Raw genomic sequence first — 20,268 nt, forward strand, 5'->3', positions numbered from 1 at the left:
TGTGGGGGTTTACTGTCGTGAAGCTGCAAGTCAGCTAAAAGAGGCACAGCAGTGCAGTGCCCTAGATTAATTCTCACCGCCTTGCAGCTCTTCAACATACACTCACATCGCACAGTACACAGGTATTTCTGTATTTTGCAACCAGTGAAGCTTCGGCAGCCAGATTCGATTCCTGCATCTTGGGCTTGACAGCAGAATATACTGGCCATGACACCACTGCAGTGGGCCAGACATTGGTGTTACTGCTACCTAGTTTCAAGTCTAACTAGGAGAATAAGAATGAGGTGGAGTGCATTTGGCAGGTACTCTCAGATCATGGACTGCAGTTTACCAGTATCCCTCAAAAGGAAACTATATAACAGTTTTGTCTTACTGGTACTTACCTATGGGGCAGAAACGTGGACATAAGAAGGGTTTAGCTTAAACTGAGGATAACGCAGCAAGCTATGGAAAGGAATATGACATGTGTAATGTTGAGAGACAAGAAGAGACTAAAGCGTGTTGGGGAACAGATGCAAGTCAATGTCATCCTGATCAGAATCCAGAAGAAATGGCAGTGCATGTAATACAGAGAGAACCGATGGTTGTTAAGGGCAATGGAGTGGATTCAAAGAGAGTGCAAGTGTAGCAGGGCGACAGGAAGTCAGCGGGTGGGTAAGATTAGGAAGTTTGCAGGGATAAGGTGGCTGCAGCTGGCACAGGAGAAGGTTAATTGATGAGGTATGGGAGAGAGCTCCGTCTTGCAGTGGGTGTAGTTGGGCTGCTCTTGCTGATGAACTTCAAGCACTTGTACTGCAACTTCTTCCCAAGTCGCAGACTTTCACCACAAATTGAATCTCGCTGTGTCAGCCACGGACGCGTGCAGCCAAACCTGGGAGGTGGACAGCAAACCCACAACTGCTGAAAATAGGGCAGCGTAGAGTCTTTTTGCAAAGACCACTCCAGCCCACAGGAAAGACTCTGTGCACTTTTATTTCTGGCAAATAAATAGCGTAATACTAGCTCAACACAAGTTCCTCTGTTGGGGTGTGGAAAGCCATTTTCCTTTTTTTTTTTTTCAAATGAGTGTCTCTGTGGTGCGCTGTTGGTGCACTGCACCATCACCGGCACAGTACTGACTGGAAGACCGAGTGCTGCAACATAGGGAGGCCTGGGTTCCCTTGGAAGGGTGGGATCGTCTTCGCTCGCGAGCACGTTCTTCCAGCACCTGCGTGTGGGAAGCAACAGACTCCTGTGGACATTCCTTCTCCCGGCACAATTCATAGCAGAGAAGAAAATGCCTGTGATTGTACTGGCCAAAAGTCATGTTTGGCGGACACTTGTCCACATTATTTTTAGCAATTGCATGCCTTAGACATGCCTAGGTTGAGAAACCACTAGAACAGATCCACACATAAACAGCTCACTGGTGTACTCTGAACACTGTGGAAAAAGACGATGTGTGTGCATGTGCATATTGTGGTCCTCCAGCACTGACATCTAGAGTAGCAATGCTGCTGACATCACGAGCAAGGTTAAAGCGTGCCTCAGCTGTGATGCTGTGGGGTGGCTGTCAGTGCAGGGAGAAGCTTGCAATACCCATTCATTCACTTTGTGGAACTGACACAGTACTACATGTCCCATTACATATTTGAAGATACAGTAATTTTCAGTTTACAAAAGCTTTGACAAACGATCCCCTAAAGCTCAAGATTTCAAAGCACCATACTCCTTTAGCGAGGTGGAGCCATGCAATAGGACTTAGTTGTACCGTGGCATAGTCTTGCAGACATTTTTAGCGACTTGGAGCCAGTAGCATGCTGGTGCCATCTGGTGCCATCCTGTGCAATGGCACCGTGGTGCCATTGCACAGGAGGTATATCGAACCGGAACCACACAAAGCAAGAGCCCAGAAATGTTATTTGCTTGAGACGAATGCTTCAAGATTTCGAATACCAAACATTCTGATAGAACCGAATATCGAATACTTTACAATTCAACTGGATGTTTAAAATTATCGAATATTCGCAGCGGTCTACAACAAAGAGTGTTGAATTGACAATTTAAGCATATGCAGGTGCTGTATAATGTGCTTGGTGATGCAGATTATGGGAAGCTTCTACGTCATAACACCAGATGCTACCAGTCCATGCAGCTGCATCAGTGCCCCTTTCCTACAAAACACTATACTTGGCGACAGCTTTTCCTGGCAGTGAAAGGAAGGCTACAGGGACAGAGTGCCTATAAATATGTCATCCCACCAAACAGTTCGGCAGCATGGCAGAGTGCCTGGCAGCCTGTCGCATTGCACTCCTAGTGGTAACTTCATTTCATTGCTGGAGCAGCTGGCCCCATCTACTGAAGCTTCTTGGGACTACAATTGCCTAGCAAATTTGTCTTAATCAAGAACACTATTTTTTCCTTACCTTTCAACGTTGAAAGTTGTGTTTATATAACGAATAATAACAAGATGCCATGTTATAAGACGGAACTATTAACCACAACCCGGGATTACTTTCCACTGTGTAGGAAGAGAGTGCATGTTTCGGCTCCCTACCCTCCACTTCACTGGCAAAAAAGTTGTCGTGGAGTATAATGGAACACTCGTCCTTGGAGGCACAGTTTCAAATTGGAATGCACCACACAATACTCTTTCCACCGGTTTCGGCAACAAACATGAAAACTACCTCCAATGTCGACCCAAAAAAACAGAATTAAAGCACAGGGCAAGCAGAAGCAGGCTGCAACAAACCTTGGCCATGACAGCAGCACTGATGTAGTCGGGCAAGGGGCCGTTGCCGTCCTGCTGCTGTTGTGCAGGCGCCGTGTCCTCAGGTGACACTGAGTACACCATAGCTGTGGGCGGGAAGGTGGGCATGGGCACCCTAATCACCCGTGCTTCGGGCGGAGTGCGTTGCGCCCGACTTCCCAAGTGGTTGCGCACTTTCTCTTGGAGTTCATTGGGAAGCTGCGGTACATGGTAGATTCAACACGTAAGCACTTATTGTGGAAGAACAAAAGAATAAAGAGAAAGATTCTTGCAAACAACACTAATGCATGACCTTGAAAACATGAAAAATGTGCATGAAAGGAACTAACACTCCATTCACACAAATGCTGTGGCACAGAGGCAGTGCTCCAAAAGGGCAATGACACAAATAGCAATGCGTCTGTCAAAACACTGTCGTACTTAATGGAAACAGCAAAAAGCAGATGTGAAGTGGTTTTGCACGTTTCAGTAAAGCATACAACTAGCAAGCATTATTTGCCATGTAGACGAGTTGAAAGAAAGTTGCAGAAAAGACAACCTGAACAATAACAGTTGATTGATTGATTAGGAGACGTGCAAAACAGAGTCGCCCGTTTCATTTACCGCTCATACTCGTCCTATATTAGTGTTTCATCTCTCAAGCTACAGTCCCAATTATAGTTTTTCCCTCTGTCGCCATATTTCTAGCCTGTGCCTATTTCACAAATTTTATTCCCAGCTCAAACAGCAGCCATACATCTGCGAATACATCTGTATGAATACATCTGCGCACCACCATCACGCACGTCTCACCGCATTGGTCATCCGCTGAAAGTTTTACGCCAACGTGCCCGTACGACTACATTTTCCAAGTCATTTTTCCTCCAAACAGCAAGCGACTGGAACGACCTTCCCCACGAAGTTGCAGCCATCACCTGTCCATCAACCTTCCTAGAAAAAATTACAGCCCACCTGTCATCATGAAAAAATGTTTTGCTTCCTCATGTTAACCCCGCCCCTTATGTAAAACCCCCTACAGGGGTCTTTAAGGAAATAAAAATGAAATGAAAAATGAAATGAACCGAACCCAGCACGTTACACAGCGATTCGCACATCCCTCTACTTGTATGGAATAGGCGAGCAGTAAGAGGTTATCCTGCACAACTTCTGAAGAGTGCATTGAACGGACAACGACGTACGCCGGCCACGAGTACTGGAAGCAATGTATCATAATAGGAGTTACAAACTGAACCCATGCACAAACTCTCTCACACTACCAGCAGCCTCTGGACTGCCATATACGGCATCTCAATAATGCCAAGTTTTAGACGAAGTGGTCCTAAATACACAATGCGGGCAAAACTTCTAACATAATTCGGTGCCTGCATACAACAGAGCTGCCAAAACGGAAACAAAGTGCCGACCAACTAACTAACATAGCGAGGCAATCTTACAGTGCTGTACTTGGAGGCTACAAAGTTGGAAGGCTTGCACTGCAATAGCTGCACGGCCACGCTGCAGTCGTTCCGGTACTGCTCCTGCAAAGTGTTGGTTATTTTGAGTTAGCTCTTAGTTGTCGCAACATGTTCTAAACACAGCAGCCAAGTTATGTAAAAGTTATGTAACAAGCAAGCTGGATGCATCGTGAATGATGTCTCTACTTCCACTCTGTCCTGTCTCTACAGCTTTAAATGGCCAATCCATCAAGCACACACGAGCTCTCAATTTGACACTTATCTCCACAATGCTTATCTGATAAACATGTCATCAAACTGCCCTAGGATCAACTTTCTGTGATCCAGAGTGCAACAAATATTTTTGTTCCAACAAAAACCAATTTTCGACTGGAACAAAAGCAAAATGGTTAGATACACAGTAATGTGATGGGCACCTCATTTCAGGTGTTTAAAGTGATGATCTTCCTTCTCACCAAGACAACACTCTTGGAATGCCAATATTAGCCATATCAGAATCGCCACACAGCAGCATGGATTAGGACAGAAGCTGTTCAGACCTTGTGCAGAAAAATGCTAATCAACATTTTAATGAAGCGCAGTGGTCAATAAATTCAACAGCTACATTTCTCAAGATCAGCGGTTTGGATCATACATTTTCCCAAATAATATGCTTTACCCCATTTTTTTAAATGTATCCTCGAGGTTGTACTGTATGTGTACATGGTAAGTTGAACAATATACAACGCTGCCTTCACATCCAATCCACAACTGCATAATCCCTGCCACCACACGCTTAATGACACAGTGCCAAGAAAATTGTACTCAGCTCTTTGAGGCACAGGAGTTCTGCTAAATATAAGGAAGCCCCTCTGCCATAATGGGCATCTCAATGGTCTGTGAAGCAGCTATCAATTTAAATGCAAACTAACTATTATCCTGCATGTGTGACCAGCAACTATCAAACCACTGTCAATCAAAACACTTCTGAGTATTAAAAGATGCCAAGTACACAACTCTATCACGACTCTTAAGTCACATGCGTGGCAGCAGCCCACAGCCTAAAGTGTGGGGCGCAGTCACAGAAATAGTAAGACAACACTCAGAATATTGCTCGGGAGTGTACACACACACACACACAAAAAAAAAAAAGGAAAAAGGCAATAACAGTGGATGCTAAAATACCCACACACAGCTAAAACACTATGAACACCATTTGTTCACGATGTCCTTTGCACTGCTTTTATTATCATTTTCAAGCAGAAGACAGCTCTTTTCAGATGTCGCTGGTCAACGACTGTTCTGGCGAGTGACGGTTCTGTCGCAAGTGCTGACAAAGGGCCAGGTGGCAGCGCACAGCAACAGGTGTTCACACAGCTGCTTGCTCTTTAACAATCGGGATGCAAGGAAGCAAAGAAACACTCCCACTGACTCAATGCAGCTTCGATCCTATTTTTTTCACACTCAAAAAGATATCTTCTGCAGTTAGTTTACGTCACTTAACCATAGTGAAATTTAATTTGGTAAGTGCTGCACTTAATGAAGGAAAGAGTACCTCATGTTTAGGCAGAAACTATGCGCTAATGTCTAGTTTCCAAAGAAAGCTGAACCCATTTTGTTGAATAAAAAAATGATGTGATACAGTACACAGGTAGAAATGATCTCATTCTCTGTACATATAACTCGCCGACTACTGCACCAAATAGAACATTTTGCAAAATTTCAAATACTGGATGAAATGGCATTCATCGCCGGCACACTAATATTTCCCTTCTCGCTTGAGTGGTAGATCTTAAAACGTTAATGCTAGCACTGTTCCCCCATGACAAGCATGTAGTACAACTAGACACTTGTGGGACTCACAAAGCTTTCTCAGGCAGAAGAAATAGATAACCTGACTTGAGCTGTGCCAGAAGCCAATGTTGCAGCAGCATATCCAATTCACATACTGCTTTCATGTGCTTTTCCACTCAGCTGCCAGTTTAAGGTCCATCCAGTAAACTGACCATGCGCACTCAATCAGCCAGTCAATGAACGGCTGCACAGCTCCAGAACCTAGAGTACCAAGCACAAACACATGGCTGCACACTCACATTCTCCTCACGCAGCTGTGCCAAGGCCAGCTGCGCATCCACAAGCCGCGCTGTCAGTTCCTGCAGGTCGCGGCTGAGTGCGTTCTTCTCCGTCTCACAGCGGTCCACCACCCGAAGCAGCTTGTCCTCCAGGCCTTGATTCACCTACACACAAGGCCCATGGTGAGCTGTGACTCCAGGGCCTCAAAAGTGGAAGTTCGGGCTGTTTGGTATGGCATTCCTGAAGCTAAAAATATACTTTACTTATCTGTATGATGGATGCACATTTTTGGTAAAGAAATCACTGCTCATTTGGGAGGTGCGTTAGCATGCAAGCTAGAATTTGTACTGCGTGACCTTAAAATTTCCTCAAAATCTAACAACTAATGCAGAGGGTGCATTTATTATGGGAGTGCATTCATTACACAGACAACTAATAAACAGCCACGCAGAATGGTCTGTTTCAAGTAGAAGGTCACATGCAGGTTCTGCACTGACATTAGGCAGGAGCGTTATTCACTACATCTAACACTCCTGCCATTATAATCTGCGAAAACACATGCACTGTACGCGAGACAAAGTAGATTTGGCATGCAGGCAGCCATCACACCTCTGTATGCAAATCTGTCACTAAAAATTGAAATGCAAGAGTGCTTGTCTAAGCAAAATAAATACACAAATAAATTACCCGCTCTAAGTTCTGTTCAAATACTAAACTGTGATAGGTGACTTGACTTTCAGTCAAGAAATTAGCAATGAGTAAGACAGACATTTTCTAGTTGGTAAAAAAAAAGATATGCACAGGTGATCATGCGATGTAATGGGACAAATCTGCCTCAAAGTATTGGTTGTACATTTCATTTTACATTGATCACCTTCCCAATGCATCTTTGATTTTGATTTCATCGTGAGCTTCTGTAGTAGGATACAACTTAAAAAAAACAGCAGTTGTTAACACTGGGCCACGGTCCGCGGCGTACTGTATTACTCCGCTAGCCAGTCACAAAAGTGAACAAAATCAGCTTTTTAATATTTGACTTTATTAAACAAGCCAGGTATCAAAATTCTAGAGCTTATAACTTTTTTATCATGGTTAGCTTCTTGTTTAGGTGACAAGAGAAGTTTTAACAACGGCTTACATTTTTGTCGTGGAGGAATTCTGTGCGCGCTGGTCCTGAATGTGGGCGGAGCTTCACTGCAGACTTAAGTTGTATCCGACTATAGTGGGTGCAGGCTTGCAGATGTGAGAATCATTTTTACCAATGGGTGCCCGAAGTTGCACACACCAGAAGATGCTCCAAAGGAGTCACCATGCAGGCACGCACACGCACATGCACGCGCACATAGATAGCCAGACAGGGACCGCAGCGTTTTTTGCCGAAAGAGTACTATACTGCTCATGCAGTAAATCAAAGATAAGACAGAAAAAATGGTGAAGAATTGGTCATCAGCGCCCAGTGGTTGAAGGAGTGCTTGTGCCCACCTTCTGCAGCTTACGGTATCCGTCCTGCAGCCGCTGCCACCTGTCTTGGCAGGCTTCTTGCCGGCAGGGGGCGCCGGGAGGCGGGGGCTCGGGGGGTCGGCCTTGTGGCGGGCCCTCCAGAACCTGCACCACAAGCACATCGACGGGTGTAAGCATGCAGTGCAATGGAAAAAGGCAGCCTGCCTGACAGACCCAATATCGCAACACCTGGAGTTTCTCTAAAAAATTGCAGCTGCCTAAAGCCAGCATCCACATGGCATTCTACATTCTCTTCAGTGTGACAGCAGGCATACTTGTGTTTCTCCTCACATACAGAGCAGTAAATACCACCTGCAATGTTGAAACCACGTGATTAAGCATGCGTGTTGCAGTTCTTTCTAGCACAAGAAACTCAGCACTTTAAGATTCTTTTATTTATGTTTGTGAGCAAAATCAGAGAAGCGGCTAAACAAATACAGAAAAGAACTTCATTCAAATTCTACAGTGGCATTTCATCTTGCTGGACGCAAACGGTAATACATATTTGCGGCCGACACTGTCCCACGTTGGATTCCACGAATAGAAACGAAATCTGGAACTAAGAATAAGGTTCAATATAGTTGAGCAACGACTCCTGCTTCAGAAAACAATGAAAAATTCATGAGGCAAGCTTCATGGAATCCCACTTTGCCAAATAAGATATTTTGCTCTGCGAAGTAGCGAAAAACAGCTTAAATTCAACAAGAACAAAATGGGTACCTCTACAACTAAGAACACAGGTGCCGATAAAACCAAATCTCGTACTTCGGATAAAAAAGTCTTTGTACAGTTCATGTGGTGTAGATAAGAAATAGAAAACTGTGAAAGTCGAGCACTAACATTACGCATAGCTCAGGACAGTCTGCTTTTTTAGCACAACACATGCTATAGCCCAAAAAAGTAGGCGGGATGAGTGCTTGTCTCATATACTTACCTGTGCTACCCCATGAGCTGAGCTAAAAAGTAACACGTCCTGAACCAAACACTGCCACTATACGTAGTCTTGCACTAACATTTGGACTGAACACAAGAGAAAAATTTTGTTCGGTGCTTGTGACATGGAAATAAACCAAAGACAATACAATGTTGCATGGGAAAGAGCATGTTCACCTGTGTCTCCATGCGCACAATGTGACAGTCACGCTCCAGAAGCTGCCGCTTCAGAGCCTCGATCTCCTGGTGGAGGTGCAGGCTGTTGCTGCCGCTCACACAGCTCTCGCATACGCAGCCGCACTCCTGGGGTAATGGGCAGGACCACACCATTTTTTACTAATCACAGCAGACCACGTCAAGCACTAACATTTAAAAAATTCGTAGAATATGGTCTCCATACACAGAGTTGGGCCTATTATCATGACTCTTGAACATAGAAGCTCCTTGACCTGCTCACCTCTTCACAAAATCGAGAACATTCTATTCTCCAGATGCGGTCTTTGGCACCAGCATTGCTTTATTAGTTATTTAATCATAAAGAACAGGCAGCTCATATATCTATAATGTTCATGCATATCCTTATTCCTCCTGCACTAAGTACAGGTGTGGACAGAAGTAAATGGGGCATGCTATTGCATACTAACACTTCTAACCTATTGGCTAAGTGAAATTGTGAAGTATATGCCATGCGCACGCACTAGTAGCGACGGCGAATGCTGTTTCTTGCGACACACAGTGTCTTCATTTTTTTTTCGCAATGTGAAACCCAGTTTTTCACAACGATGAGCCACTTCACACAAAGGCAATTCAGTGCGAAGGGCAAAGTAATGACAATGGGCCACTGCCATCTGGTTTTCGTATCACCCTTCGAGCTCTACTCGCGGTGCGACCCTGAATTAACTGCGGGAGGGTATAGCCTTGACACGAGCGCACTTGCTTATCATGCAGGCCAAAGATTTTAGCGTGATCATAAAAATAAAAAAAGCTCTCACCTGGCATACACACTTCATGGTACTCATCTCTGGCTACGTCATGGTTCCGAAACACGGCTCGCCACCAGACCAGTGCCGCTCCTTTCCGTGCAAGCCTGCGCAAGCAATGAATGAGAAGTTTTTTAAGATACGAGACGAAAGTTCATGCTTTCCTGGCTGGTGATTTAGTCACACAATCTCCGAAAGGAGTCCAAGCGCAACGTAGCAGAAACCAAACGCCGCTTTTGACAGCAAACGCACTTCTCTAAACTAACTGCAAGGGTCGAAATACGATTGTCAAATCTGTCAATATCTCGCGCGTAGAGAACAGGCGGGCTCGATGCCGAATCACGATTGCTGGTCCGCCAAAAATGCTGCCAAATGCGACGGGATGTCACGCACAAATGGTCAAGTGCGACGCCGATTGAAGTAATCGCGCAGGTACTGCCGAAACTCTGCGTTCAGAAAGTAGGAAATCCCCCCATCTTACGAAACTCGATCGGTGGGAAACACTTCTACCGGGATCCAGTCAGGCGAACACTTACGGCTTCGAAGCGGGCCGAGACGTTCCGCTGGAGACGGCCAACGCTCCTTCAGTACAGCGTGGCAGTGCAGCTAAGACGCATCGTTCTCGAGCAGGAACAGAACGAGTGCGTAGAGGACTCCGTCACTTTGAGCTCATCGGCGGCTGCTGCTGCAGCCACCACCCATAAAGAGACGTGTTCCTGGGCCATCCCAGCTATCGCGCGTCGTAAAATAGTACTCAAAAACGCCGCAAGTCACTTTATGTCTCTACTCGCCATTAGTGGAGTCCAGTTAAAAACTTACTCCTCTCTTGCTTGTCTAGCTGCGATATGTTGAGTGCGAAAAAATTTTCTCCGAACAATATCAATATCTTATGGCAGTATTTCTTGCTGCTTTTTAGATAGCTTCAGAGCCAGATTGTTTTGTTTTACGATTTAGAACTACTCTTCCTACTTTTCAAGGAAGCCACACCGAAAACCCGATACCGAAACCAACGACTGAAACAAACCAAAAAAGCACAGAGAATTTTTTTTTTTGTCGCGGCGGCTTTTAGAGTTAACATATTGACCTGTCAATGAAAAATTGACCCAAAGCACTGACTGCTATCACCATTGTCGCAGTGAAGTAAGAAATTATTGTGAAAATTTAATAATAATAATAATAATTGGTTTTTGGTGGAAAGGAAATGGCGCAGTATCTGTCTCATATATCGTTGGACACCTGAACCGCGCCGCAAGGGAAGGGATAAAGGAGGGAGTGAAAGAAGAAAGAGAGAAATAGGTGCCGTAGTGGAGGGCTCCGGAATAATTTCGACCACCTGGGGATCTTTAGCGTGCACTGACATCGCACAGCACACGGGCGCCTTAGCGTTTTTCCTCCATAAAAACGCAGCCGCCGCGGTCGGGTTCGAACCCGGGAACTCCGGATCAGTAGTCGAGCGCCCTAACCACTGAGCCACCGCGGCGGGTATTTAACACATCGATTTTAAAGGTCATTTCGTTTGAGGCGTTTCTTTTGTTATTAGAATTTCAGCTCCCTTAAGCACAGTGAAGCTTGTTGCACTTTTGTAGCAAGTTCTGACACTTCAGGCGAGTCATGAGGGGAGTAACGTTATTCGGCTTGGTTTTCAAGGTTTTATAATTTAGTGCGACCTTCCACCACTTAATATACTGGCGCTAGCAGTTATACTTATGCGTGCAGACCTCGATACATCATCTTTATGTATAGTCATCCATGTGCATAGTTTTTAGCGTTGCTCTATGTATAATAAAGTTAAACAAATTGCAACATATGAATTCAACCACTAAATACTTAAGCTGCTTTTATGTTAACGTATAGTAATTTTAGATGTTAAAATACAGTGGTGTTTGTTTTGCATAGAGTTTTGCCGCGTAATTATAGTGCCACATTGTCTCGCTAATAAGCTTCAGCGCTAGCTACCCTCCCTACTGCTATCACATTGAAGTAGGAAATAAATTATTGTGCGAATGAAACACAATTTAAAAATTTTCTTTCAGGCGCTTCTTTTACTAATGCAAATTGGAGGCCAACAAATTTTAGTGAAGTTAACACTAGCTCACTCTTGTACATGTTAGCATCAAGATTCTTTAATTTAGTACTAAAACTCCCCGCTTTGCATATTGGCGCTAGCTACCACGCTAATGGATATACACATTTAAAATGTCTAGATAGCGACATTAGTAGAGTAGCGTGGTTTGTGGATGTTGTGTTGCGGGTGTGCGGTGCTAGTTGTGTTGTGTCTTTGCAGTGCTAAGGCCCGTATTTCGTGTTGACCGAGGCAGCGGACTTCTCTGTTGTTCGTTCTTACTTAATAGGTGAGCGTATCGTCGCATTACAGCTTGTGATTGCGCACATGGCGACTGCTTCCCGATGCCAACCAGTCAGCTTCTGTAAAGCGACTCGATGTTTGCTAGTGTCTCGACTGGCCTGTTCATTTCAAACAAATCGCGTGCAGTTGAAAAGTTTCGTCATCAACCAGCCTATTTGTGAGACAGATGTTTCAGTCATTACAGGAGATGTGCGCCTGGTAGTTAATGGTTTCTTGGCCCGACGAAGCCCGGTGATCAGATGCAAAATTTTGCAACATCCGAGGTCGTTTTTCACTACAGCAAACGGAGGTGATTCGTCGATAAATTTGGGAGTGCTTGTGAAGCGCGAGTGTGCCATTGTGAAGTGGAAATAACGCAAGACGGATCTTTGTCTTGTATACGAAACCAATTATTGCAGCTGATCGGGAGCTTTCGAGAGATTTCTCTTGCACTTGCAACAACTAAATCGAAAGCTCCGAAAAGGGCTGTAGGCTGCGCCAAACACCTGGAAAATGTTAGCCAGTCAGAGGGTTGGAAACAAACTGAAACGAATAGTGTTTAACTGCCGCGATTGTTTTACAGCGACAGCTACATGTGGAAATCTTTCAGAGTCGTCGTGGTATGTCATATCAACTCCGCCGTTCACCCTGCGTTACAAAAATAATGTTGCCCGGGCAGTATACTAATTGTGCGGCATGTGAAGGGCTCACTTATTTAGCGATATGTGGCCCCAACAGGCCACATATCCACGTTAAGTGGATTACACCTAACATTGTCACTTATTCACAATTGAGAAAGGTCACCTTTTGAGTGGGAAGGAAATAAAAATGGAAACAGGAATGGTATGGCAGTTTCTTGGGAGTGAGATTACAGATTACCAAGCCAGTTGGCTCACTGTCAAATGCAAAAATGGAAAAAGACGACAACAAAGAACTACAGAAGGGGACTTGTAGAAAAGTGTGATGTGTTTCTCAACCTGTTTCATTCATCCTTTTTCTCAAGCACTGTTGCCAGTTGTGTTTCAGGATGTTCGAATCGATTTTTTTTGCTCACTGTGTATGGCTGTGTTCTGTGGGATGTTTATTTGCACCGAAAAAAAAGTTATCTTATGTTCATTTTTCGTTTGTCCTCAGATTTGTTACCAGGTGCGGATTTACGAAGTGAGCCGCAGCCATGGCCATGTACAAGGGGGCCGCCAGCGAGGCTGGCAGGGCCATGCACCTCAAGAAGAAGCGTGAGAAGGCGCTGGAAGAGCTGGAGCTGCGGAAGAAGAGGATTGAGGAAGAGCTGAAGCTGTCGACCATGGAGAACAAGTTTGCAGCCCACTATGATGCAGTCGAGCAGCAGCTCAAGTCGAGCACCATTGGTCTTGTCACCCTTGACGAGATGAAGGTGTGTTAGGGAGTACTGGTTTCTCAAAGGCATTAGTGCATCTGGGAGCCGCTGTGCAGACGTGGGGGGTGCATGTGTGCACATAAGTATCCACTGCACTTTCCAAGTGCATGAATAACATAACTCGTATGGTAACACTTTATCGGTGGGAGGGACGGTATTCTTACGTGTAGTGGACAGGGACGGTAAGATCTGAAAAGAACTGTGTGATATATCTTATGTTGATAATATTTCAGGTGTATCATCACTCTAGCAAGTTTCACTTGTTATGTTCCAAATGGAACATAAGTACAATGTTGTGTAGTAGACCAGGTACACACCTCTTCATAATTATATTTAACAGATGTGCTTAAAAAATTCAGTCTGTTGCAAAATGTAAAACGAACTGACGATTGAATTTTAAGGACCCAAATTTATTTGGCAAAATGGAAACCTTGGTGTGCAAAGCGCCGAATTCTGCAACAGGTCCATTAGAAATGGTGCAGGAAATTTTTACAAAGAATTTTTCGATCAATGGATGCTCTCATTTTTATGTACATTGATCATTGTGCTGGAAACAATGATCAGTGAGCGCAGTGGCAGCTGCACAGCAGCAACAGTAAGGAACAAAAATTAAATGGCCTCAGCAGGAAGACCGTAATTAGACAATTCACATGTGGTGTAGCATTAGCTTGCATTTCAGTGTGCAGACCTACTACATTGCGTTACACTGGCACATCTTGTTGATGAAGACTTTAGTGAAGCATGCTACCACTGTGACCAACAAATGGAAAACACTAAAACGCCATGTAGTAACAACTACTCAAAGTATACTTCAGCTCTGTGATGCGAAGGGTGCACTTTCTTTTTTTAAGCGATGTTTACTGCCTCAGGGCATAAAAACTATGAAGTGAAAGATGAGTAAGATGCAACAGAGCATGGCCGGTAATAAGATATAGCATGTTTAAAAGAAGAAAAACATCCATTTATCACAATACCCCCAAATCACAGGCCCAGCTTCTGAACTGTCCCTTCTGCCCTGCTTCTGCTACAGAGGTGACGTTACCTCACTTTATGCTAACTTGCACCGGACTTCGGGAGGCATGCAAGAGGCACCTCGGCATTCAGGGTTACCACCCCAGCCGACCACCGGACACTCGAGTCTGGTCCCATCGGCCCCAATACCGGGCCTTGTTGGCATTCATAGCAGACACTGGCTTGGACATGTGCCTATAACCCTCTTATGCCGAAGGCACATTTCCACAATAATAAAAAATAAAAAAGAACACAATAAGAGTCATATATTGCTGTGATTTGGTCGCATGATAGCGTACACCAATAATGGTAAAGCTTCACTGCAGAACGTAGCCTTCGCTTGATTAATGTGATTTTCAGTGCAACATTAAAGCTATAAATCCTCACTTCACCAGTATTGGAATGCTCGATTCTTCTACTATGAGAGATGTTTTCATTTCCAACTTAATCGCGTGATGTGTTTTTGTCGCTTGTCGGTTCCTTTAAACAATTATCTTTCGCGCTGTTTTGAAAGGAAGGATGATCTTGCTGAGCATGGACTTTGACTAGAATGTTCATGCACAGTAACTTTCTGGCCAAACATGTAATAATGCTGGAACTGACATCTCTGTGCCTTTTGTTGTCTTTCCAGGCTAAGCAAGAGGATGTAGTGAAGGAACGCGAGCGCCAGCTGGCACAGCGGCAGCAAGAGCGTGAGCTTCAGCGGCAACGCGAGATTCAGAAGAAGCGTGAACAGCAAGAGAGACAGAGAAGGCAGGCAAGTGCTAAGAGACATTTTATCTCCTTCAAAAAGGCCCTTTACTGCACTGGTAAAACATGACCTGGGAAGCGCAGGTTTTGGCAGTCCTGTCTAAATCATTTGTTCAAAATGATAGCATTGTCTTTTATCCATCCCAATGGAAATTCAAAGTAGCACTGACCAGTGTTTCTAACGGTAAACTATATTGGGAAATTTGAAGCAACTTTTTCTTGCTCTGCAAGTGAGAACACATTTGTCTGGCCAGTTCCATGCCATGGCACATTTCACTGGTATACTCAAAGAAGGTTGCTCTCAACCTACGAACAGAGCACGCAGTCTAGCACTGGATTAGTCAGCAAAACATGTTATCTCAGCCATGATAGAGAAAAGAAAAGGTCGCACCAGTAAATCAGCTATTTAGAGCAGCCCATGTGCTTCTGAGGAAAAACCTTCAGCTTTGTAACAGTGTATAATGGAATCATTAGTTTTGTAGTAGCCCCTGCGATTTGGAGGATAAGCAGCATGTGATTTTGTGCACCAGCCAAGGGTGCTGTAGCTCCCACATGCAAGCAGAAACATCATTGCACTCAAGTTTTGGTCAGCGCAGTGCATTTTAATGACAGTCCAGAAAGTTTGTGTCGCATATAGGTATATGAGCCTCTCTTGCTTTCTCCTCCAGATTGCAGCCCTGTCGTTCAAGTTGGAGGACGATGAGGAGGAAGAAGAAGAAGACGAAGAAAAAGAAGAGAAAGAAGAAGTGAACGAAAAAGAAGAGAAAGAAGAAGTGGAAGAAAAAGAGATAGAAGAAGAGGAAGAAGGGTCGGAGGAAAACGAGGAGGTGAACGGACAAGACAGAGAAGAAGACGGGGTCGACTACGAGCCGCCTGTGAAGCGCAAATTGGGCAAGAACCCGGACGTAGACACCAGTTTCTTGCCGGACAGGGAGCGGGAAGAGGATGAGAAGCGCATCAGAGAGGAGCTGCGCATGGTGCGTATGGCCTTAATTGAGCACGGCACTTGCATAAGTTTTGGTTGCCTCCACCATCTCTGCTGTATTTGGATACAACTCAGGAAGTGGCTGATGCCCCTCAAAGGAGGCCCTCCGGCCAACAATGTGAATCTTATCGTGACATGATCGTCAACTAATTTGCACCTGCTAACAAACTCTTGGGAGTCATTTGTCTCTTCTATCTTGAGTTGTATCTATAGTAATGCCTTCCTCAGAATCTGTCCATAGCTGCCGTTTAATCAGCAAATTTTTGCCAGAGTTCATATGCCTCTTTTCAAGAGAAATCAGCATGACATGTACTTACTTTTTTTAATAAAAACGGGGTGCAATTACATTTTTTATTTTTAGTATTCCTGGACTTTGTTTTTGTGTCTAAAATCATGCCTCGAACCTAGATATAAAAGCACGAATATTACGAATTATATCGAATATCGAATTCTTCCTAAGTATTTTTAACAAGCACATGCAATTTGTTACTTTATATATTGGATGCGGTTTGTTATAAAACAGATATAACGAACTCTCCACCGCCAAGCTGTGCTTGTGCGGTGGGCTAGCTTCGCCGCACTGCACAAGTGACCAGTGGTGTTGCAGCAAGCATTCGTGCCAAGGTTCGCATTTTTATCTCGCATTCACCAATTGTGCCATGGAAGATGCAGCGGCATGGATGGTTGTAGCCATGTGGTAACCATCCTGCACTAATGCCGGCTGACATGGAGGCAGTGAAAACGGCGGTAGCTTTCTTTCTGACGTACCATTTTCCACGTGACACAGCTGTAATGCAGGCAGCCACCCCAGCTAGCGCTTGGCCTGCCATCTTTGCATGCTGGCACTACTATGCAGAGAAGCCAACATATCTAGTGCTCGTTTTTTTTTTTTTTTTCTTGCGGCCTCTGGAATCGCTGCAAGCGCTTTCGAAACGGCACTAAAGCTTCGGAAAAGGTATCCCCGTTTCTTTATTAAGGATCGCCAGGTTTGCAGTCCATCCGCTTGCGTTGCTTTTGCATGCACTTTTGACGAACTTTTGTGTTACGAATCTTGGCAGGGTCAAGCTGTTTTGACCTGTTCGCTGTGACAAGTTTTGACTGTATACCTGTTCAGCACTCACAGATTGGTAGGTTAAATAAATAGCTGAAGCCCCTTCAAACTTCAAATCGTGGGTCCAAATGTTGTGAAGTGCTGTACCACTAGAAATTGACACTCGAACGTCGTGCTGTTTGCAGGAGTGGGTGCAGAAGCAGCAGCAGCTCAAGAACGAAGACATCGAGATTACCTTCAGCTACTGGGACGGCTCGGGCCACCGGAAAGTGGTGCGCATGAAGAAGGGCAACAGCATCTACCAGTTCCTGCAGGTCAGTGCAGGCTGCCGAGACAAAAATCTCTAACAAAGAGCATTTTCATGTTGCCAGAACAACTTTACATCAACCTTTGTTTAAAATTGTCACAAGCACTCCAGCAAGTGTAGGGCAAAAAAAAATCTGAAAACCCTGAGTTCCTGACTGCAGTTATTGAACATAGCTGCTGTGATGACCACAGTACAGCTCACATTATTTAAAACTACAGTAAAGGAACAGTCCATTTCATAATGCCTCTTTGCTTAAACAAAGTGATGTCAGTGATGCCTGTGCTTGTGAGCTGTCCGGTTCAGCCAGATGCATAATGGCCATTTACTAGTGGTATAGCAGCGGGCTTACCAAGTTAGATATGCTCATTGATAGTTAAGAGTCGCAATGCATGGTGCCCCCTTGACCTTTGGCTTTTAGTGCATGAGGCAGATTTGATATTTTTTTTTTCATTTCCAAAGACATTAAAGGAAATCTAACTGTAGTGAGCAACCTTCCTATGTGCTGTGTCACTTTCAGAAATGCCTGGAGCTCCTGCGGAAGGAATTCTATGAACTGAGGGCGGTCACAGCAGACCAGCTGATGTACGTGAAAGAGGACCTGATAATCCCCCACCACTACACATTCTACGACTTCATTGTCACAAAGGTAGGTGGTGTGCCCTGGTTTGAAAAGAAATGATAGCGCAAGTAGCCTCTGAACTTCATAATTCACCAGTGTGCAATTAAGAATTATATTATGTGTACAGGTGGTGGCAGTTGAGCAGCAAAATGTTTAGTATTTAAATCAGCCATAATAGGGCCTCACCTATTGAACTGGCACTATGGTTAAATCCCAGTGTCAGCAGGTTAAAAGAGATGTTTATTTACGTGCTATTCCACATGCTTCTGTCTGGAACACTAATCATTTTGGGTTTTAATTCCAGTCGAAGGTTGGCGTTCTAAAATCCCACATCAGCTACAGTGCTTTGGGAAACTTTATAATAATTTTCTTTCTGTTTCAAGAGCATGGTTCAAAGCTAATTTTTTGGCGAAAGTGAGTCATGCATCAGATATAGCGACATAACTAACGCTCCCACTTCTTCATCCTGTACAAGAATATTCGTTTTTTATTTGAGCTTCACTTACGTAATAGGTTTATCGCCATTTACGGAGTGCATGCTCTCTCTCGTGCAGGCCCGTGGCAAGAGTGGTCCCCTATTTGCCTATGATGTGAGGGAAGACGTCCGGTTGACCAACGATGCCTCCGTCGAGAAAGAAGAATCGCATGCGGGCAAAGTCCTTCTACGCTCGTGGTACGAGCGCAACAAGCACATTTTTCCAGCCTCCCGGTGGGAACCGTATGATCCCGCCCGCTCGTACGAACGTTACACAGTATCCGACAAAAAGAAGTAGACCGGTCCTACCGGCTTGCTATTGTACCGTAGGAGCAAAAATTGTGCTAAGAGGAAAAGCCCAACCGGTTAAAGGGCGCCTGAAAGAAACCACGAGGAATTTTCATGCTGTGGGCTGTCCGAGACAGTGCGCATGAAAAGCATGCAAGCACATCGTGGATGTTGCAAAGCCATTGCTGGCACTCAAATGTTCTGTCAATGAGCTGGAGCTATTCTCATTGTAGCACTGTGAGTGTTGGCTCTTGTGCAGCGACAGTGCTGCACTGTCCTTCACAACGTGGGGGTGCATGGTATGCAGGAGTACATTCCTCATGCTTACACCAGATGCCAAGAAGCAGCTGGGTTTGTGCATCAGGAAATGGCTCTGTGTTCATCAAGTGCTGAGTTAGGACATGGTACCTGTACAATAAAGTGCTATTTACGGATTGCTGCTTATGTATTACTTTTGAAGCTTAAAATGCCCGTGCACGTAACTAGTATACAGGGAACTTACAATGCTGAAAAAATATGGATTGTAACAATTTGGGCTTGCCTGCACAGTTCAGAAGTAATATTGCTCTGCATCAAAACGTCTACTTTGCTTGCGAAAACAGAACATTTACTGTAACCTCCTGGCGATTTTCGTATCATATCGTGAACCTGGCAGCCTGACTGGTCTCCGAATGTTTGTTTGCAAAGCAGTTGTTCCTCCCACAATACTGTGAGATCATTGTAAATAAAGAAGCATCATCATTACTGCATCATTTGTGTTTCTTTACTGACTGTCGGGTGACTTTGTTAGCCCGTGTAGCAGCAGCTTTGGTTACAAAAGGACACTTCAGTGCATCACGGGAAATATCTGGGAAGCTGTAGGTCCTTGTAAGCGGTGTTGCCCAAAAAGAATTTTTCCTAAATGCGCCACGTTTAATGAGTGGCTCAGGTTTCCTTCAACAACTTTGTGGTGTTCAACAGAGGTAGTTCTAAGATGCATTGATATTGCACGACACATTGCTACCTTGGCCAAAAAGAGATTCAATTCTTTTTTGTTTAGGCTGGTGCCATCTTTATGAAAACTAATTGAAAATTAAGAGCGAAAGTTCCAAAGTGCAGTGCTCCATTTCATAATTGGCTTGCAAGTCTGACCAATTTGGTCCACCTATTCATGCTGGCCACAATCAAGTAAAGAAAAAAAAGCTCGGCATCATTTAAAAGTAAGCTACTTTAAACTACACTGAATTAGAGCAAGCAGAAATGCCATTTCTACAGGCATGCAACCTGCTCAGCATTTACCGCACTGCACGCTAGACCTAAAATGCAGTATAGTTGGTTTAACAATGCAACTTTCAGAGATAACGGGAGTTATGAGCAGTGTATTTATATCATGGC

General features: G+C 44.5%; 2 protein-coding genes across 2 annotated transcripts; one reads left to right on the forward strand and one right to left on the reverse strand.

Moving 5' to 3' along the window:
* Positions 1–956: 956 nt before the first annotated feature.
* LOC144104808 (uncharacterized) lies at positions 957–10,394 on the reverse strand. Its single transcript, XM_077638003.1, has 8 exons — positions 10,205–10,394; positions 9,681–9,775; positions 8,866–8,991; positions 7,738–7,860; positions 6,276–6,419; positions 4,183–4,266; positions 2,732–2,947; positions 957–1,207 (listed from the first exon to the last, which is right to left on the reverse strand). Exons 2-8 carry the CDS (start codon positions 9,705–9,707, stop codon positions 1,058–1,060), a joined length of 870 nt encoding a protein of 289 aa, XP_077494129.1. The 5' UTR covers positions 9,708–9,775; positions 10,205–10,394; the 3' UTR covers positions 957–1,057.
* Positions 10,395–11,879: 1,485 nt separating this feature from the next.
* On the forward strand, positions 11,880–19,645 carry LOC144104811 (protein FAM50 homolog). Its single transcript, XM_077638006.1, has 7 exons — positions 11,880–12,019; positions 13,147–13,405; positions 15,051–15,176; positions 15,838–16,146; positions 17,391–17,519; positions 18,030–18,158; positions 18,686–19,645. The coding sequence occupies exons 2-7, from the start codon at positions 13,187–13,189 to the stop codon at positions 18,902–18,904; spliced, it is 1,131 nt and encodes a 376-aa protein (XP_077494132.1). The 5' UTR covers positions 11,880–12,019; positions 13,147–13,186; the 3' UTR covers positions 18,905–19,645.
* The last annotated feature ends 623 nt before the right edge of the window (positions 19,646–20,268 follow it).

This window comes from Amblyomma americanum, chromosome 9 (assembly GCF_052857255.1).
Source record: "Amblyomma americanum isolate KBUSLIRL-KWMA chromosome 9, ASM5285725v1, whole genome shotgun sequence".
NCBI classification, from domain to species: domain Eukaryota; kingdom Metazoa; phylum Arthropoda; class Arachnida; order Ixodida; family Ixodidae; genus Amblyomma; species Amblyomma americanum.